The 19,849-nt window shown below is 38.5% G+C and overlaps 1 protein-coding gene across 1 annotated transcript in view; it reads left to right on the top strand.

Moving 5' to 3' along the window:
• LOC129578257 (BAI1-associated protein 3) overlaps positions 1-19,849 on the top strand; it is a 42,627-nt gene that overhangs the window by 16,657 nt on the left and 6,121 nt on the right. Inside the window, exons 2-8 of the mRNA XM_055466530.1 lie at positions 9,805-10,389; positions 11,507-11,735; positions 15,493-15,733; positions 16,136-16,304; positions 17,957-18,257; positions 18,613-18,820; positions 18,963-19,753. Coding sequence (XP_055322505.1) covers positions 10,221-10,389; positions 11,507-11,735; positions 15,493-15,733; positions 16,136-16,304; positions 17,957-18,257; positions 18,613-18,820; positions 18,963-19,753 — 2,108 coding nt within the window. The 5' untranslated portion in view covers positions 9,805-10,220. The remainder of the gene's footprint in view (positions 1-9,804; positions 10,390-11,506; positions 11,736-15,492; positions 15,734-16,135; positions 16,305-17,956; positions 18,258-18,612; positions 18,821-18,962; positions 19,754-19,849) is intronic.

Raw genomic sequence — 19,849 nt, 5'->3', positions numbered from 1 at the left:
GTCATACCAAATAACACCATTATCTAGTGTACATTACTTTTTTTTCCTCTATCGCTGTTGCCGTTGATGCTGTTGGCCATGTTGAAGCACAACCAAAAACAACAACATTGACTACGATGATACAGACTGTTGCTTGTTGTTTTTTATTTCGTTCTTCCATCGTTTCATTTGCCTGTCGTTTGATTGCTCTACCATTTTGGCATATGTATTTCCAATTTGCCACCCTATCTCGGCATAAATTGCCCTTTGGATTTTTATGAAATCATTCCATTGCTGCGCTTACGAGCTTTTCTATCATCTAATTACACACAATACCGTCGAATCCAATAACAAATCTTTTACCTGCCAGTTTTGAATAGCTCATCAGGTTTATCGGAGCGACTCGTTTTACTCTCTTTTTTGGCCCTTCTTTCTGCTGCTCACACTTGCATACATTCACACACGCACGCACACTCTACTCCCTTTTTTGCCGTTTTCCATCGTTCAGTACACTGGAATTGGTGTCGAAATTTTCGGTAATAGTCGTCATCAGGCAAATATGAGCGTCTGTGTCCGCATAAAATGATAACCATTTCAATATTGTGATGGAGAACTCGTTCCGTCAATCAAAATATTTATGCACACCATGAGATCCATTATTTGCACAACGTACAAATATAAATGGAGAGCACCCGAAACATGGAACATACTGAACCACGCATAACGAACAAAAAATAAGAGAAACTATATAGCAATAAGAAAATTATGTTAAGTTCAGGCAATGGCAATGGCAATAATAGCGACACGTAAAAACCGTTTCATCGGATTTGATGCGATAAATAATCCAGAAATAGATGGTGTATCGCTTGAAATAGCATCGGTGTAAGTAGCACGGTCTACATTCGGAGGGGAGAAGGATGAGGATGGGGTGTTAGCCGACAAAAAAAATGATCACATCTCATACATATCATAGCCATTTTGGCACCCACTGCCATTTTGGGCTTTCGAAAAATCTAAATATAAAATTTATTCTATCGATACGTATTCAATTCATCTGTGACAAACAAGCGCACACATGCGGGACATACACACACGCACACAGGCTGGAACAAGTAGAAAAGAGCGCAATGCGTTTTCAGCTGTCATCGTCGCCATCGCACATAAACAATGAAAAGGTAACTCTAATGTGTTGAGGGGGAGGGCTCGACATTTCATGTGACACGCATGAAAATATCACCTGTAAAATCATTTCAATAAATTTCAAGATGTAATTCCATTAATCATTTGATATATTCCGAGTGGAAAGCGACAAATATCCATCTAATTTCTATCCAACAACTTTATTTAACATCGATAAAACTGCGACGCTTTCCATGCAGGCGGACACATTTTTGTCGTCGTCGTCGTCGTCGTCGTCATGTGAATTGGTTCGGGAAAAAAGCATACGTTTTATGTATAATTTTTTTTTTGCTCTGTCTCCCTTTCTGCAGAACATTCCGTGACGCTAATCATAAGCGCATTTTCATTTACGTATTACATATCTCTCAAAGGGATCCGTGCCAAATGAAACTTTCATCATTCAATGCCACCCAATTCGATTTAACTCGCATTTGGAATCAAATCTAAAAGGGCATCATATTCAGAACCATTACAAAAAACGATACACGACATACACAGATAGAAAAAAAAGCACTATCGTTCACACACACACACACACACACACACACATTTTTCCCACATGCCCTTTGAATTTTGCAACAAATAAATATATTCAGATATAATTTTGAAAGAAGTGAACGTGTGGTTGTGCCGTTCAGATTGCTGATTGAACCAATTTTAGACAAAATGATTATATCAAATTGCATTTAAGGATGTGACAGATCGTCCCCCGTCGTTGTAAGCATGCCTTTCATTCAATTTGAAATGGGAGCGAGCGAGCGCACGTGGACCAGCGCTTTTGATAATTCCGCCAAAAGAACAAGTTCAATGATGATGCGTAATAGTTGCTTGCGGCCATGCGACACGAGCAGCGTGCAATTGAGTTTGTTGTGCATCAAAAATGCATGGTCGTGTTTTGAAAGATTCTTGAGGAATTCCGTAGCAAATTACACTTGAAGCCGATTCTAATCATTGGAATACTTTGAATCACTGTTTGTGCATTCCACATTTTGTGTGCCATAGCAACAAAATTAAGGGAGAGAAAGAAAAAAACGCGAAACTGAAATGACTTTTACTTAGATGAGAAAGAAAAAGAAGAAAACAAGGGAGAGAAATCTTCAGCGCATTGCAAAGAGATGATTTTTCCAAATATCTTTCAAAATGGATGCAAAGTACCGATTCTAATATCTGAATAATTTGGATTCCTTGGGAATTCAATATTTTGAATTGACAGAAAGGACGAATACACAATGGCATTTCGGAATGATGATGATGATGCCAACACAATCTCTAATATCGTTCGATTTAAAGCTTAATGTACATCACAAACTTAAAACCGTTGCTCTCCCACTCACTCACTCTCTTTCTCTTCCCAATGAATATTTGATAGAATTGATTGCGCTCATGCATTATTCGAAATCCTAAGCAATACAAAAGACGTACAAACTATGACAACACCGAGTATGTGTCTGAAAGTTACGTGATTCATTCATTGCTTAATGCATTCCTTTAATTGAATATAAGTGAACACACGCACAACAAATATATGTATGCATCATCATATTAAGAATGATGTTTGCTATTTTTCATAACGAACGAAGGAGAAAAAAACACAAGTGAAATATTTTCCGTGTTCAATCAATAAGCTCACTAGGCCATTTGTTGTATTGCGAAAGGGTGAATCGAGAAAAATAATATTTCCCATCCATAAATTTTGTCTATACATTACAGTTTGCGCAAATGAATCACTCTCGTTACCGTGCTGGACGCTTGGGTTCGGTTTGGTTCGCTTTCGCGATACTCTAACATTTTTTCTCCCTATTCTTTATCTTTGCTTTCCGAAAGCGCGAGAGAGAGAGATTTATTTTTCTACATATATTTCCTTTCCTTCCACGAAAAATCAAACTGTTTGCGTTTGCAGAAAACTTCCTCCATATCGAAGCATTTATTTTACCTGGCGGTAGTTAGATTCAAACATAAATTGTAGAAATTATCATTTGTTTGTGCTGTTTGGCGATGTTACCTTGCTTTGAGCTAAGCAAAAGCACATGAAAAGTGATTCACTGGCAACGGATGTGCAAGCGTTACGATATGGCCAATATGGTCAGGAGTAAATATATTTCAGAAAGTTTGTTTACAAATATATTTCGGTATTTTCCCTCAATATCGCCATCTTCGTCGTTGTCGCTGTTGGTTTTTTTTCCCTTTTCACTTCAATTTTTTACCGATCTGTTGATTTACCTTGGAAACAGTGGCACCTAGCTGGAGAGACAGACTAAAAGTTATTGATTTGCTGGACGCCAAATCCTATTTTCCTATTTAATTTTCATTAAAGTTCTACATGCATGGTACAAGCGCCATTTATATAAATTATGTGCAATTTGTGTACGTCTCAGTATGTGTATGACTTGGTCCAAGTCATCATACAGTTACTTTTTCCCTCTCTCTATCTCTCACTCTGTGTCTGTGGCTGACAATTGTCGTGTGTCACCTACAATTTTCCTATTCAATGCCGTTGTTGTGCTTTATTGCTCTCCATTCATGTTCATTACAATGATTTTTCGGCGAAAACTCACATTTATCATGATTCATGAACTTGAAAGTGTTTTGAATTCAAATGGAATCACCTATGGCTGAAAATAACACTCTACAAAACACTACAAAATACTTCACTAGCGGCACTAAACTTTTTTTATATGGTCGTACGTACGTATGTTTATTTGTGTTTGTTTATTTACGTTTCGACCGAGATGAGGAAAAAGAACTGCCAGATCAAATAGCAAAAGTTCTGTGTGTTGTGTCCTCGTGTGTTGCAATTGTGAGTAAACACAAAAGGACACTGAATAATAAACACTTTGTGTGGAGCAGTTTTTTGTTTTGTCTTTTCATTCCTCTATATCTTCCTACCATTGATTTGGCCGTCACTTTTGCGAGTATCTATATGTGTATATGTGTGTTTTTTTTGCTCTTCATCGCCCATCACCGTCATGGGTGCAAAAAGAAGTTGCCCCTACTGCCAAACGAATGGGATGGAAAGCAATGTTTGTACATATCGAAAGGAAATAGAAAGAATCTGAGAAACAAAAATCGAAACCAAACAACAGTGAGCGGAAAAAAAGGAAGAGAGAGTGAGCGAGCGAACGGACAAATGAAGTGAAGAATGGAAATAGTAAAGCCGAAAAGGACGGTATAACAAATAGATGATACTTTCCATCATGTTAACATGCTACTTATCCACACACACACACACACAATCACATACAAACACCGCCGTAGTAAAGATTAGAAAAAGAGGAGTGAACAGGGAACACGATGGATCGAAAAATATAAAAGTAGAGAGACGTATACTAACCAACACTCACATTGAGCAAGTAGCTCAACACATCAACTTTGATCGTGGAAATAAATAAAATTGCACGGGCGTGTTGACTTTTTTATAAGCACAACCGATATATACGTTATACGTTTCATCGACGGGAGAGATGAGCTTTTTTTCCCACTGTCGACGGTTTTGTCCGCCGTGCGCGCTCTCAGTTGATTGTGACAAAAGATGAAAAGACGGAAAGATGCTCCTATAAAATATTATCAGAGGGAAAATAAAATACATATATATACATAAAAGGAGATGACAATATGATATCAACTTTTGTGAAATTGTACATATTGTATCAACATCAACATCAACTTCCATCGTTGTCGTTGCCGTTGTCATCGGTTCAAGCCAACTAGTGCGTTTCGTCAGTTATTCATACGATGTTTATGATTTGTAGCGCATTTGGTAAAATAGATAATTTATTGGAAAGGAATAGAGAAGAGAGGCAGTCAATCACTTTCTGAAATTTCCATGAAGAAAAAAAGAAACATACACAGACACACAGAGAGACACACACACGAAGAAACCATTCGACACGAGTATGACATGTTTTCGACTCACTCCTTAAAATAGAAGATTGAATACTTTTTTTCTGTTTGCTTTAGTCATGCGAGCATAAAGTAGACGTGGCACGCTCGAACAAATGTGACAAAAACTCAGCGAGCAAAAGAGCAAAGAAAAAACGACGATGACGACGAAGAAGAAGACAAACGGCATGAAGCAGAAACTTTCGGACGGAACTGCATCAACTTAATTGTTATTCGTTCACTTTTCATTATTTGTAAGCCAAAATGTTTGCTTTTGTCGCTAAATAGACCTGCAAAATTGAAATGCGTTTTCAAAGATGGCTTTTCTTTCTCTACATTTGCAACAACAACGAATTGAAGCCAGAGCAGCAGGGGAAAAGCAAAAAAAAATATGGTAAAAAAGTAACACCGAATGACGACCAAAAAGCGGGCGAGTGAAATGGTTGAATGCGACTTAATCGAATGAACTAACCACAAATGCTGTTTCGATAACTGAATCCACTTGTGTGTGTATTTGCGGGTGGGTGTATGGGCTTGTGTTTGTAACATTCAATGTTGTGAACGTGCGCTGAATTGTCGAAAGATGGGTTTCATGCGATCGAAAGCAATTTATAACAAATTCCCACTGTGCATTCGATTCAAATTGCGCAAAATTTAGGACAAGAAAAAGGATTTTCGAAATTCCCACCATATTCCACATTTAAAATCAATTACTTTTCAACCTGAGTCCCTTACTGTCTGTCTCTTGTTCTCTCTCTCTCTCTTTCTCTCTGTCTCCCCGTCTCGATGTCCTTGTTATCGATTTTCGCAATATAGCAAATGCGTACCAAATGAATGAAAAGCGTTTTCATTAAAAGTCGACCCGGTGAAAGGTATTTGATGTTTATTTATTTCTTACACGACACGACACTACATACATTCGCATACGCAGGAACAAAACAGTTTCGCGAAAGAAAAACGTCGGTAGATAAAAAAAAACAGAAGGAAAATCAAATAACAACAACACATTCCGTTTGATGGCCCATTAAAATACACGAATGTCTTCAATGAATTTCATCGGCACCTAGAAGAAAAACAATACGGAGTGTTAAATGAATTAAACGCATGTAGATCAAATGTCTCAATACTTTTCCGGTGTAGACGCGTGGAATTTTAATTTGTCTCCATTTCACCGTGTGGAAAAATGTGAGTATGTGTCGTGGTGTGCGTGCGCTACCAAACGCTTTCTCTAAACATTTCTCGAATTGTTTCGGTTTTGTTATTCATTCGCATGTTGACTGCCTATAAATTTTACCAAACAGTTGATTTTCACGTTAGAAATGAGTGGCGCAACCATTCATTTTCTATGTGCTACGCATGATGTGGATGATAGAGCGATGGTGCGGTCGATCGAACCACTAAACGAAACGAATGATGAAGAAGAAAAAATCGCTTAGATTGGGAGAAAGCGAAAACGTTAAGGCTCCGAACAGCCCACGTTTGTTTAATATTTGTATTCGGTTGTTAGGAGACTGGAAAACCAAAGTACACTTTTTTACTTTACCGTTTCTGTTGTTTCGCACGGAGTCTTCCTCTCTTTCTCTTCTTTCTTTTCCCACTCGGTTTTATTTGATGGAATTGTTTTAATTAATTCTTACCGGCGAAAGCACCGTTTGAAATTTACATTATTAAAAAAAACAATGAAATGGAGAAAATTGAAAGAAACAGAAAAAAGAAAACTTTTCGCAATTCAGTCGCCCAGACCAGAGAGGAAATGTTTATCAAATTAGTAAAATGGAAGAATTCGTCAAGAATTTTCTATATTAGTGGTTCGTTGGCGTCTTATCGGGGAGCCATATTCCGGATTGGTGTTTGTTTTTTGTGCGTATTGTGTGTTTTGAGATTTCCATCATCGTACCCGATTGGCAGGCAATGCTTTTAATTGTCCGGGTGCATCCAATCATCGCGATTGCTGTGTTGTGTCATCTGGGGCATTCTTCAGAAATGGAAATATGCCGTATTCAACATTTTACCATGACAAAAAGCAAACGACCATAGTAAATAACAGGCACAAAATATGATAAAGGCAAAAAGCTGAAGCCTCAAAACCAACAACAACAACACAAACACCACCATCACCACCGACAAAAAAAAACATCTTGAATATTCACAATGACAAACGAAAACCAACACAGTCACAATCACACAGCATATTCATGTTTGGCATACGTACATTTGTAAACATATAATGTGCCCGTCAAATATTTTGTAAATAAAGACGTTATTTAGTGTTATCGATGATTCCATCGAAAATAAATTATACACAGTCACAAATAGACGTATGAAAGGCGAATGAAGAATGGGGGAGTGAGAGAGCGAAAGCTGAAAAAAAATGGGCGAGAGAGAGAAAAAAACGGAGCGATCGAGTGAATGAATGAGTGAGTGAGTGAACGCACAATGGCTGAAGTGAAAAAAGCACACGGTGACAGACACAATGAAGAAGTGCAGTGTGTTTGTGTGCGACGCTTTTGTGATGTGTGTCGACGTAAATGTATTTCTTTTTTCTCTGTGGGTGAATGTGAAATGGCTGATTGAGCTCATGACAATCAAATTCAATGCTTTACTGCCAACAACTTCGACGCAATATTTTACGCAACGATTTTCCTTTTATCAATGCCAGCCCAAAGCTGATTACACGAACCAGATACCGAGGTGAAAATGAGAACGAGAGAGGAGCATAGCAGCAGCAGCAAAAAAAATAAACGCACGAAGCATACACACACACACACATACAGAACAACAACAGCACATAAAACCGAAATCCAAATAAACGTTCAAACATTGACACATAAAAATAAAATAAATGAACTTACAACCGACTCACATTTTTCGAACGATTTGAATCTCGAAGCGAAGCAGCAAAAGCTTTATTGTTTCGTTATGGTGAAAGTGAATTGCTTTTGCATCGGATAGAAACGGATATGGATCTATCGCATGAAATTTGGAAATTTGTATTCATTGTGGTGAAATGCAATTATCCCTATGCATTCAAAATTGAGCTCGGCTAAAGTGTCTGTAGGGTGGTAAGGTGGAAGGGTGGCAAGGATCTTAGTGTGAGCATACTAGAAAAAAAAATATTCCCCAAATAACGAAACCACGACACAAAGTGATACCACCGCAAAAATCAAATAAAAAGTGCTTTTGATGGCAGTGCGCGCATACACACCAGGCCGCTTCAGACATGGGGCAAATAAAAGTAAAAACCATTTTTATCCGAAGCTTGTACTAAGTAAACTTTAATGCTCTGAAAATGTTCCACTAAAGTTGAGTGTTAACTTCTCACTCTCCACCGCAAAACGATTTATTTTTATTCCGAATATTCGAAAGAGGTATATAGATATCGAAAAGCTTCTTCACTTGGTAACCTCGACTTGTGGCGAACACAAGTCAACCGAGCCAAGCCAAACCAAGTCAAGCTAAGGCGAACCGAAAAATTTCAATTGAAGTGCTTTATTATTGGATATTTTCTGTTATTAAATATTTACTTTTACTTTGCCCGTCTCGCTTTTTGTAATTTATTCCTTCAATCTGAAGATTATCCGCTATTAGGGACATTTTTGCAGACATTTAGTAGCAGTATATTTTGATATCCTTTGCTATTACGTTGATTGGTGCCTTATCGTCCATTTTTTCGCTCTTGCTCTCACTCGATCGCTCGTTCGCTCGCTTTTTTCGCCTCCTTTTTTCTTTTTGGTATTTTTTGTGTTGGTGTGTCCTTCTTTCCGTTGAGTAACTACCAAAATCGCTGAAATATGGTATTAGTTCTTAGTCATGATGGGTTTTTTTGCTTAATTATTTTGGTGCGTGTTCGTCTGTTTTCATTATGAAGATTAATTGAGGCGAGTGGTACTCTATGTGGCTATCCAATAGCTTCACAAATTATTGCAAATTGCGTGCGACAAATTTTAATTTATCAATTATGCTCGTCATCAATAGGATAGAGAAAGCGAAAGCGAAAATGCAAGTGGTGGCAGTGGCGGCGGAAAGACGGGAGTGAAAGTGAACGCGCGTAAAAATGTTCCAATGACATGAACTTGATATCGACGTGATGGCGGCGTCGACAGCGAATAAAAACAATGTCCACGACCACGCCGCTACACGTTGTAACCCAAGTACAAGATTTCAGACGACTTTAGGTCAAACGACCAATGATAGACACTGAACTTAATACTTAGGATTATTGATTTTCTTTTGTATTATGTGTGTATGTGTGTGTATGATTTTCGTTTCTTTCGTTTGGAAATTGTGACACTTTTTTTTGGGAATGTCAGCAAAATGTAGTTTCGGTTAAAAGTATCTGCTATAGAAAATCAAAGCGTTGGGCCCAGTGCATTTTCATGCTACACCTGAAACTCAAAACTTTGTACCGTTTTTTTTTCGGTTTCCACTTCGACTTCTTATCTTTTTTTTTCTTTTTTTTGGTTTCATCAACTTAGCCATACAACTGGTTGTGTGTGAATCATCTAAAAGATTTTGGGGGAGAATCTGCTTGCTTGCTTGTCTCTGGCCGTTTATCTTTCTTACACACATAAAGTTGCCTATTTGATTGAAACTCGTGAATATGTCTTTTCTTCTTCATTCTCGAATATTCTTGTGAGATTGTGTGCACGTAAATGTCAATGGTAGTTTGAGTGTTGCTTTCAATCTTGATAAAATGCTGTTCAAAATTTTTTCCCCGTCTAAGAAATTGATTAATAACGGCATAAAATCTGAATTTATTCATTTCAGCTGCTGTCAATTTCATGAAAATGTGTGTTCAATGCTGGAGAAAATCGACCAACTTCAACTAAATCGAATGGATAAGTGAACAATATTGAGACGACGAGTAAACGAACGAGATAGAGAAATCGAGGCAGCACAAGGATACAAGAGCAACAACAACAACAACATACCAACCACCATCACCACATCACACGGACTGGATATTTATTCGTTCGATTGGGTCTCTATTCGAAAGCCCGTTTTGAATGAGTTGAAGTCATTAGAAACGAATAAAACGTTTCGTTTGACGGCCGAGTTTCGTCTTTTTATTTTGGATGTGTAGCACACTTTGGTAGACTCATTTCGACGAAAAGTTGAAAGGACGCACACGCTTATTCCAAGCTTTAGAGCAAAAGAGAGAGGGACAGAAAAAAAAAAGAAAAATGAGTTTTTTCAATTCGCTTCAACAGTATGTGACGAGCGGTGTTGCTGGTTTGGGTTTGAGTCCACGACGTTTTTCGCTGTCACGTCAGGAATCAACTGAACCACAGCAACCACCACCACCGTCAACGCAAACGGAACGAAGAGAGAGCAACAATTCCCAGCATCATGGTGAGTATGAATTAAGCTTCTTAACTTTGACACATCGCGAATACATATTTCGCTTTTATTTGTTGAAATCGGTTAAAATTGAAACAGAAGTGCCGAGTGTCGCGATGCGGTGCGATACGATGGACGGAAGGGGTGACGATAACAGCAACGGCAGCATCCGCTGAATTAAAGTTTTCAATTATTTAGTTACAAAGTATCAAAATTACGAGCATTGTTTTGCTCGGCTTAATGCACACATAAAGAGAGTTGCTACTGATTGAAGTCGTCGTCGTTGTTGTTGTTGTTGTTTTTTCCCTCTTTGCCTTTGTGAGGGGGTTGGTTGAACAAAAATTATGATCGGATAATCCTATTATTTACCATGTTCACTTTGTATTCGAAGTTGAGCCGAAACTGAATTATTAATTAAAAAGCAAATGGTCGGGAGGAGAGGGAGTGAGAGAGAGAATGAGAAAGTACAAATACGTATACTCCCAGTGTATAGAACACGCATATGACAGTGCCGCCATTGATCATTTGGACCGCCATTGCCATCTCTGCCGTAACCGTCACCACTGACAAATACCATTCCATCGCCACTATCGCGCTCTCATTCGGTCGCTTCTATGTGGTAGTGTGTACATATGTGTAAAAGCTCGCGTTGAACGATATTCTTAAAACGCTTTGTTTAAGGACACTCTTGAGACTTATATACATTGCTACCGTTTATTGTCTCTTCGTACAAATTAAATATTAAACGCTGTCTACAACGGCACGAATGTGTTAATTGTTACATTACACTTGTTAAACTGTCTGCCGTAATTTCCATAATATGTTTATATTTTTGCCCCAATTAAATATGGGCGCGCGTCGCGAACTGTTGGTTTATCAGCCAACAAAATGTTTACGCTCTGTACATATACATGTATGTTCGAAATGGCGTAGATTTAGGTGATGTTTACTCTTCAAGTACTTTCAAATATAATTTACACCATGGTCATTTAATTCAATGACTCTATATATATCTGAACCATGTATCTTATCGACTGAATCAACAGCCGACAAAAAAAGAGATTCCAAATAATAGTAATTATTTTTTCTGTATTTTTCTTGTCCCATTCTCTATCCACCGTTAATATAGGCTTCCCAAAGGTAGTACCAGCACCGGGCACGATAACACCACCACAAAGCCAGGGTTCGATCCGAAGACAATCACGTGCATTGGAATGTTTGGCACCACCGCGCAAAGGATCATTTCGTACGCAACGTGTATCGCCAGTACATCAAGCGACGCCATTAGATCGACCACCATTGGCATTTTGTAAGCGACGTTTGTCATGGCCGGAAGTGGAAACTCAGTCAACATCTGGGTAAATTAATTTATTTTTGTTCTACAAGCATCCCCAGCATATTATGCTAACTTAAAAGTTAAAAGTCAAAATGTTGTATGCGCACAGCGGCAGCGGCGGCACTGTTGAATGCAAACAATTCAACAACAACAAATGCCTCGACTCGATGGAGAGGCATTAATGTAACCATTTATTGTCACATTCGCTTGACACTTTTATGCTCTTCAATTTATTGTCGACGAAAAGTCTTTACGTTTCCGAAATGTTTCGTGAAATCTATGTGTGTGTGTGTGTGTGTGTGTGTGTGTGTGTGTGTGTGTCTGCGTGTGTTCGTTCACTTGCTCAGCTGCCTGTGTGCCACTTATTCGTCCATTCGTCTGCACCGTGTCGTAACCTGGTTGAAATAGCATCGCAAAGAGCAGCTTTGGAAGCCGGGCGAAAAGACAATAGAAGCACAAACTATTTGCACTGTGCGAAAGAGAACATGTTTTGCCTGTGCGAACAATTCACACGAGTGATGGCAATTACGTATGTGTCGCACAAGGAAACAAATCAGTCAAAGAGCACATAGAAATGTGCTCAGTTCTTCAAATGAAAATAAAATGCCATACCGATAAAACGTTATTCTACAGTGAATATAAACACTGAATATAAGTTGACTTGATCAACCTGAAATAATACGATTTTAAATAAGTGGGTGCGAGACAATGAGCGAGCGTGGTGTCGAAGGCAGTCTCAACATTGTTATTACAACACATTCCGTTCGAAAAATGAGCCCGCATGGGGCGGGAGAGGTGACATGAATGGGCAAGTTGATGAGAGATCGAGGCCGAGCAAGGGAGTATATTACCCCGATGGATTCGCCTTTTCCGCTGCCGCTCTCGCTCTCTTTCTCTTTCTCTCACTCTCCCAGCCTCCAGTCCAACTGGGAGAACGAGAACGAGTCGGTTTCATTAACAACAATGAAAAAAATAAACAGAAGAATTGGAATAAAGAAAACAGAAAACGCCAACAATGAAACACCATAGCAACTTCCTTTTATTTGTGATTTTGTGCCTTTTCCTCTTCTCATTTCACCGCACAATCACACTATTTGCTTTGAAATTACATAAGCTGAACAACGAAAAGTGGCACAAAACTTTCAGTCGGAGTGGATTTAAAAAAAAAAGAAATACATTTACACATGTACACAATGACAGAGGGAGCAAAATATAAGCGAAGAAGCAAATACACGAGAAAAAACGGGAAAATTGAAGCGAAGGCAAGCTTTCTGCGAGAAAGACAGAACGGACTTACACAATAGAAATCTACGTATTTAAATGCTGTCGGAACGACATGCTCATCCTTGTGATGATAATAAATGAAACGAAGTGCCCAAGCGCAAAAAAAGACAAACGTGAAACATTGTGTCTAGATTGTTGATAATCCCCAAGACATGTTGAGAAGTACGGAATCAATAATGTGATGCCAAGCATGAAAATAGATCACAATTTACAATCAAATCGATACGTTTTGGTTAGCGTGGACTACGATTGTGTATTTGTCCATATATAGGCACTTTTTTCAGCTTCTTCCTCCTCGTGCTTCTCTTCCCAGTTGTGTGTATTTCACCTCATTATTATGCTCACTGGCAATTGTTAATTGTCTTCTTTTTTGTTCGCTATCTCATGCATGCCATCTAAAACTCAACCACACAAAAAAAAATACAACAGGGGGAGGCATGAATACAAATGGAATGGCATGAAAACATATACACAATTAAAATAATTCGGAAATTGAGTTATCTCCTTAACACCACCCATCTGTCCAACGACAGTGATTATTTTTATCGAAACTTTAACCATTAACCAAACAAGAAAATAAATTGAAGCTTTGATTGACAAAAGCACGGAACAATAACACCAGGCACGCACACACACATACACCCGAGTCATGAAGCTACAACGACAATTATTATTTACAACAATAAAACCCGGAACAACCAAGAAAAAAAACATATGAAAAACCATAATATATTATTCCATACACGAAAAGCGAAAGTGACAACATGTTTGTGTGTTTTACACTGTTTTTCCTTGGCATCTGTCACCGTTGCCGAGCAAAGTGATGAGTTTTCAAGCGACGGAAAAACGTATCGTCTGATTTACGAGAGAAACGAAGCAGAAAAAAGCACGATGATAAATTATTAAATTTTTCACTTGTACTGTTGAGAAATATATCTTCATAAAATGTGCTTCATCGATTCATAAATCATACGTTTGCTTCGAGAAATTCTGTTTTTTCTTCTGAATATTTATGAAAAGCATCGACACTCATTTCCTTTTTCACGACACATCCAAGTTCGATTCAGTTCATTTTCCCATTTTTCACGGTATGCTGACTTTGAAATTATGCTCGCATAGCAAAACTCGTATGACATTGGATACACAGAGCAGCAAAACGAATGGAAAATAAACTGAAAATCCCGCCTGTTTCGATGTGAACAATTTGAAAGTTTTTTTTTTAGTCTGTTGTTATGGGTGTGTGTGTGTGTGTGTATATGTGGTTTGATTTTAATTTAATTGTCATCGAATTGCGTGCTCGAAATTGGTTTTTCAGACAAATATGCTCGTAATTATTTTATCGCTTTTTCGCCCTAAAGTAATTGCCAAGTGCAATGGAAAGTATTATTTGGCCGCTCACTGATATTCGAAATTATTTTTCTGTTGTTGACGTTAAACAAAGTGACTCACACCACTTGGCACAGACACACACACCTTTTGGCATAAGCTTGTCATCCAAGTTTTGGGCAATATGCTTTGGGGGTAAGAACACAAGCGCTTGAGACGAATCCGTACGAATATTTGTGAATTCGTGTGATTGTGTACACGAGACATTCGCAGCGCAGTGAGTGTACAACAACAATAACAAAGCCACGAACGCATGAATATATGCGAATCTATGTGAATCTCACAACTTGTTCCTAGCCCCTAGGCAATATGTATGGCAGCCAGTGCGAATTGATCCAACAAAGTTGATGGTAAACTGTGACCACATGCTCAAAGCACTTGAAAACTCTCCCCAGAACATGAGGTGACTCTCTGACTCGATGACTTTGTCTCTGCGTGTCTCTGTCTCATTCACTCCCTCATCCTGCCGCCCCATCCACACACAAAAAAACACACACTCACTCAATCGTTCACTACGTTCAAAACCAGATAAAACATTTGTGCGGCTGAACATAAAAATGGGAATACAGATCGGTTATATCAAGAACCGAACATGAAAAATTATTTCGGAAAAATATAACAAAGAAGCAATATGCGAAAAAACGTAACATGAAAAATTATTTCGTAACGTTTAAAACGCAACATGCATTTGCGCCACACTGAAGCGCGTCATAAGAATGCTGTAGCAACCGCAGCTCATGTTACATTCATGTCGACTGGAGATTCATGTTGCGTTTTTACGAAATAATTTTTCATGTTGAGTTCTTGTTATAACAGATCTGTATTCCCATTTTTATGCTCAGCGACACATTTATAAGCGAGCAGCTTTACATCCATTATATATAAGTATATACGTACATATCGATTGTAATCAGCTTTTCCATTATTTTCAAAACAATGGAATTCTAAAATAAAGTTTTTTTTTTAAATAAAACTTTTTGAAGGCATGCATTTTCAATTATGAAATGCGCCATTCGATCATTAATTTTTGTTGATGATGTTTTTGTTTTGATTTTTTGTTGTTGATTATTTTTTCTCCCTGTTGTTTCTGTCGTTGTTGTCGAAAACAGAATTCAGGAAACAGATGGAGGATACTTCGAAGCATTCACGGCTTTAGCATGGAAACGAGATAACCGTCGCATGTCAGCGGTACGAACAGCCGAAACTCGTGCCGAAATGATACCCGAGAAGGAGCACGATGCACAAGCCAGCGAAGAATTCAACGATACACCCGACGAAAAAGAGCAATTATACATTGAAGTACTGCAAACGATTGCGAATGCCGTGGGTGCGCCAGCTCCCGGTGGCCAGGTGTGTATTGCAATCCATTGAAAAATGGTCATATTTCTGTTTTTTCTTCTATTTGTCTTGTGTAGCACATATTTTTTTCTTACCTCGAACGGATTTGCACACAACCATTCAGACACTGCCATGGAAATGAATGCAATAAGACTAAGTAGATGGGTATTAGTTGCAGTGCATTGAATTTAACGCGAGCAAATAGAATAAAAAAACATACATACACATACACATACATATTGATACACATGCACCCAAACTAAAATGGTTCAACGAAACTCGAACGACTAAGCCGCTCAAGAGTGAAAGATGGATTTTCCCGATTATTCCCATTAATTACCTCAGAAATCTGCTTTAATTGCTTTAATGCATTTCTAATGCATATTTCATTTTTGTGTGTCTTCATCGCTACAGTTTCAACACTACAAAGATGAAATGTTTTTGCAAGCGCAGCGCGCTTTCGGTGTTTCGCCTGACCGTCACTATCGATTGTTGCATGCAGCTGCCGAAGAAAAACCAAGAATCATCGTATTGAACGTGCTAGTGCAAGCAGCTGATAACTTAGAAGCGAAAGATGCAAACGGTAAGCCATTTTTTATACATTTAGTGTGATTGTTGGAGCGAATATCGCCGAATGGTCGTCGTCGTCGTTGTCATCGTTTTTTTTTGTTCTCATCTTCAATTTAGTTTTTTTGCTTTTTTGCCAAAAAAAAATCGTTGCATCGTTAAGTTATGAGAGTGGCGCTCAATCACCCCTTACATCTATGGAAGAGAAAAATATCAACGGCATCGACATAATTTTCAAAGAAAATTGCTCTAGTAATCAAGTTGCAATCACGCAACACATTTTTGTTCAAAATTCTCAATCAACTTCGGATAACATGTGACACGTAATGTGAAACCGTTGCCTTTTTTTTATTTCGTCAATGTCAATGCTAATTTTGTTGCGATAGTTCAATGAATGAATGATGAATTTACTGATGGGTTAATTTCTGGACAGATCGTTTAAAATATTTCGTCGTATGTTATCATAATTTTGCTGAATGATTGCTGCTGCTGCTGCTGTTGCTGCGGCTGTATTTGGCCTGCAAATTTCCTCCTGTCGCGTTCAATCAAATGGAGTTTAAAGCGCGCTACGTTGTGCTTATAAATAAATAGTTGATGAGCAACGAGTACGTGCATGATTTCTGCACGTTGTACATACTTTGTGTATGATGTAATGCATTGTGTGATATGAGCGATAGAGTGGGCTAGTGAACGCGGTTGGGTTTTGTTTTGCGCGCGCTCTTTTATTTCTCTTTTTTTTGTGGGTGGTCATGTGTGTCAAAGCGTGCTCTACATACTATAGACGCTTCTTTGATCATATCGATGGTTCATGACCTACATTTTTCGTGTCCTCATGCTACCATACACCACACATACACGCATGCACGCGGCCGAGAGAATGCAACCCGAGAATAAAGTAGTAATTTCACATAAAAATTTAGACCAAGCGAATGTCTCTCTACGTTGTTTCACCGTATCATTTGATTCAAGAGCTCATTAACTCATTAATATTTAAATATTATATAATTATTATAATGCTTAAATCAGACTATTTCACGACTATATCACGACCAATTGCCATTGAATGAATGAACGAAGCAGCGAACGAAAAAACGTCCGAACCGACGTAAGATTCGGTGAAAGAAAAATGACGTAAATTTAATTTTCATAAGGAGAATAGTTAAGCGAAAGAGACGAACAACTCAAGGAACTTTGAACTAACACGTATCAACTTACGACATGCGAAATAGAAATCACGGCTTGTTAACATCATTTTTCTTTTTTTTCTGGTGTGCGCTTTTTTCCTCTTGCTCTTCTTCCATTTCTCTGTTCAATTTGTATCTGTATGATAATATATGCTCTATATCTCATTCGAATGAAGTTCCTGCAACGAAAAAGAAAAAGAAGAGGAAAAATGGAAAAACGGCGACGACGACGACGAAGAAGAAGTAAAAGAAAAGGAAGAAGAGAGACGATGATGAAAAAAGCACCACCCAAAAAATTGCACTTTTCGTCTTGTATTAATTTTCTGATTTCCGAATTCATGTTTTTTTTTCTCTCTGATTTTGTGTTACATACATTATTGTGGCCAAGTTTACATTAAATTTCTTTTTCTACTCTCCCCTTTCTGTCTCTGTTTCTGTTGTTTTTTTTCTCCTCTTTTCACTGCGTGTGGTTTGATGCTCGCAGGATTCAGTGATCCGTATTGTATGCTCGGAATTCAACCGGGTGGAACGACGCCAATTTCGCCTTTGCCACCACCAATGACACCTCGAACATTGAGCGACGTAGGCTTCGACAATAATCTAGATTCGCCACATCATAGCGATAAATTACGCAAACACCATAGTTTCCGGCTGAGTTTTAAGCGAAAAGATGGACGACGCGAGCACAGAGATTCACTCAATGGTCCAGTACCTGCGAAATTTATTCGTGCTACATCCATTAAATCGCATACATTATCACCGAAATGGCATGAAAAATTCAAGTTGTACGTATTTTTCATTCACAAATGATTTCTCTTTTTTTTCTCGTTCACATTTTTGTGTTGTGTGCGTGTGTCTATTCTTTTTTCGTTCTTTTGCTCTCATATTTCGTATTCGTGTCGCCACATCCTTTATTGTCCTTTTTACCATGTGGTGTATGCCATCACTTGTACATTGTGTACAACTGAAGTACCAACTGAGAGCAAAACTTTCTCTATCTCACGCACTCTGTACATAGCTTAATGTCTCTCTCTCTCACACACACTCTCACCACGAGTTCAGCTCAGCTGCACTCTGGCTCTGTACATCTATATATGCTGCTTGCTATTTATTATCTTGATTGTGAATTTATTATTATAGTGACGTAGACGACATAAATACGGATATATTTCATATTGATATCTGGGATTGGGACGACCCAAACGAAAGCAGTGTTTTAGACGCGGTATCTCATTTAAATGAAGTACGAACGGTTCGTGGTTTAGGTAGGTATTTTAAGCAAGTGTGTCAGTCGGCTAGACAAGGAACGCAAGACGATTTTTTGGGTTGTGTCAACATTCCAATTTCGGTGAGTGGTAATTGTGAGATACTATACAATGTATATATAAATATGTGACACGACGATGTCACAGCATTGAGTGGAGATGAATTGCAACATTTTGGATAAAATATACATATGTATTTTGGGGTGTGTGTGTGTGTTTGCGTAGGAAATCCCATCAACTGGTATTGAATCGTGGTTCAAATTAGAGGCAAGAAGCCATCGAAGTGTAGTTCAAGGGAGAATTAAGCTAAAACTGTGGTTATCAACACGTGAGGATCGTGGTCATTCGGAAGAGGATGAGGGTTCATGTGATCACGATATATGGACATTGCAGCGATTACATAAGGTGATGATGTCACATGAGATTGCCACACATGAACCATCTTGGACGTGGAGCGGTGATTTACCCGGGCCAGCATTGACCATTTTACATCAAATGGCCGTTCAGAGTGATTTATCTGATTTACAGTGTACGGCCGCTCGATTCATCGCAGTGTCCAATTTAAATCGCACCACAGCCATTGATCCAAAATTCATTCATCGGCTGCTCCTCGATGTCGATCGATTCTGGAATCAACCGAACCAAAAGAAATTGTCACGCGAAGCGGAACAATGGTTGGCCGAAGCGTTTAACAATTTCATCGACAAATCGCTGAGTCAAATTAGGAAACACCGTGATATATTTCCCGCATTACATCCACCGTCGCTGATACGTTTGGAGTTTTTGCTAAAATGCCTGGGCATATTTAGCAAATTCCAAGCATACAAACAAGTATGTCCGTTTAGCAAGGGCATACGTGGTGAGGTAGTTGGTGCTCTGCGCAAAGGATCCATTCAATGGGCACAATTTTTTCTACGCGAATCACAACGACTTTACAGCTCGTTGATTTACTTCGTAACCACAATAATCGCAAACATTCAGCTAGGCTTAATCTACTATCATTCATTGTTTGATACGTAAGTATTTTTCCCCTTTGTTGAGTTTCCGTACTTTTATTATCGGTCGTTAATTTTTGGCCGCAAGTATTTTCATGCATCACATATCAAAATGTT

The sequence above is a fragment of the Sitodiplosis mosellana genome, unplaced genomic scaffold, assembly GCF_009176505.1.
Source record: "Sitodiplosis mosellana isolate CC-2019 unplaced genomic scaffold, AAFC_SMos_1.0 Smas_scaffold_6226, whole genome shotgun sequence".
Taxonomy (NCBI): Eukaryota; Metazoa; Arthropoda; class Insecta; order Diptera; family Cecidomyiidae; genus Sitodiplosis; species Sitodiplosis mosellana.
The sequence above is the reverse complement of the archived record's forward strand: the minus strand, read 5'-3'. Positions and strand labels throughout refer to the sequence as shown.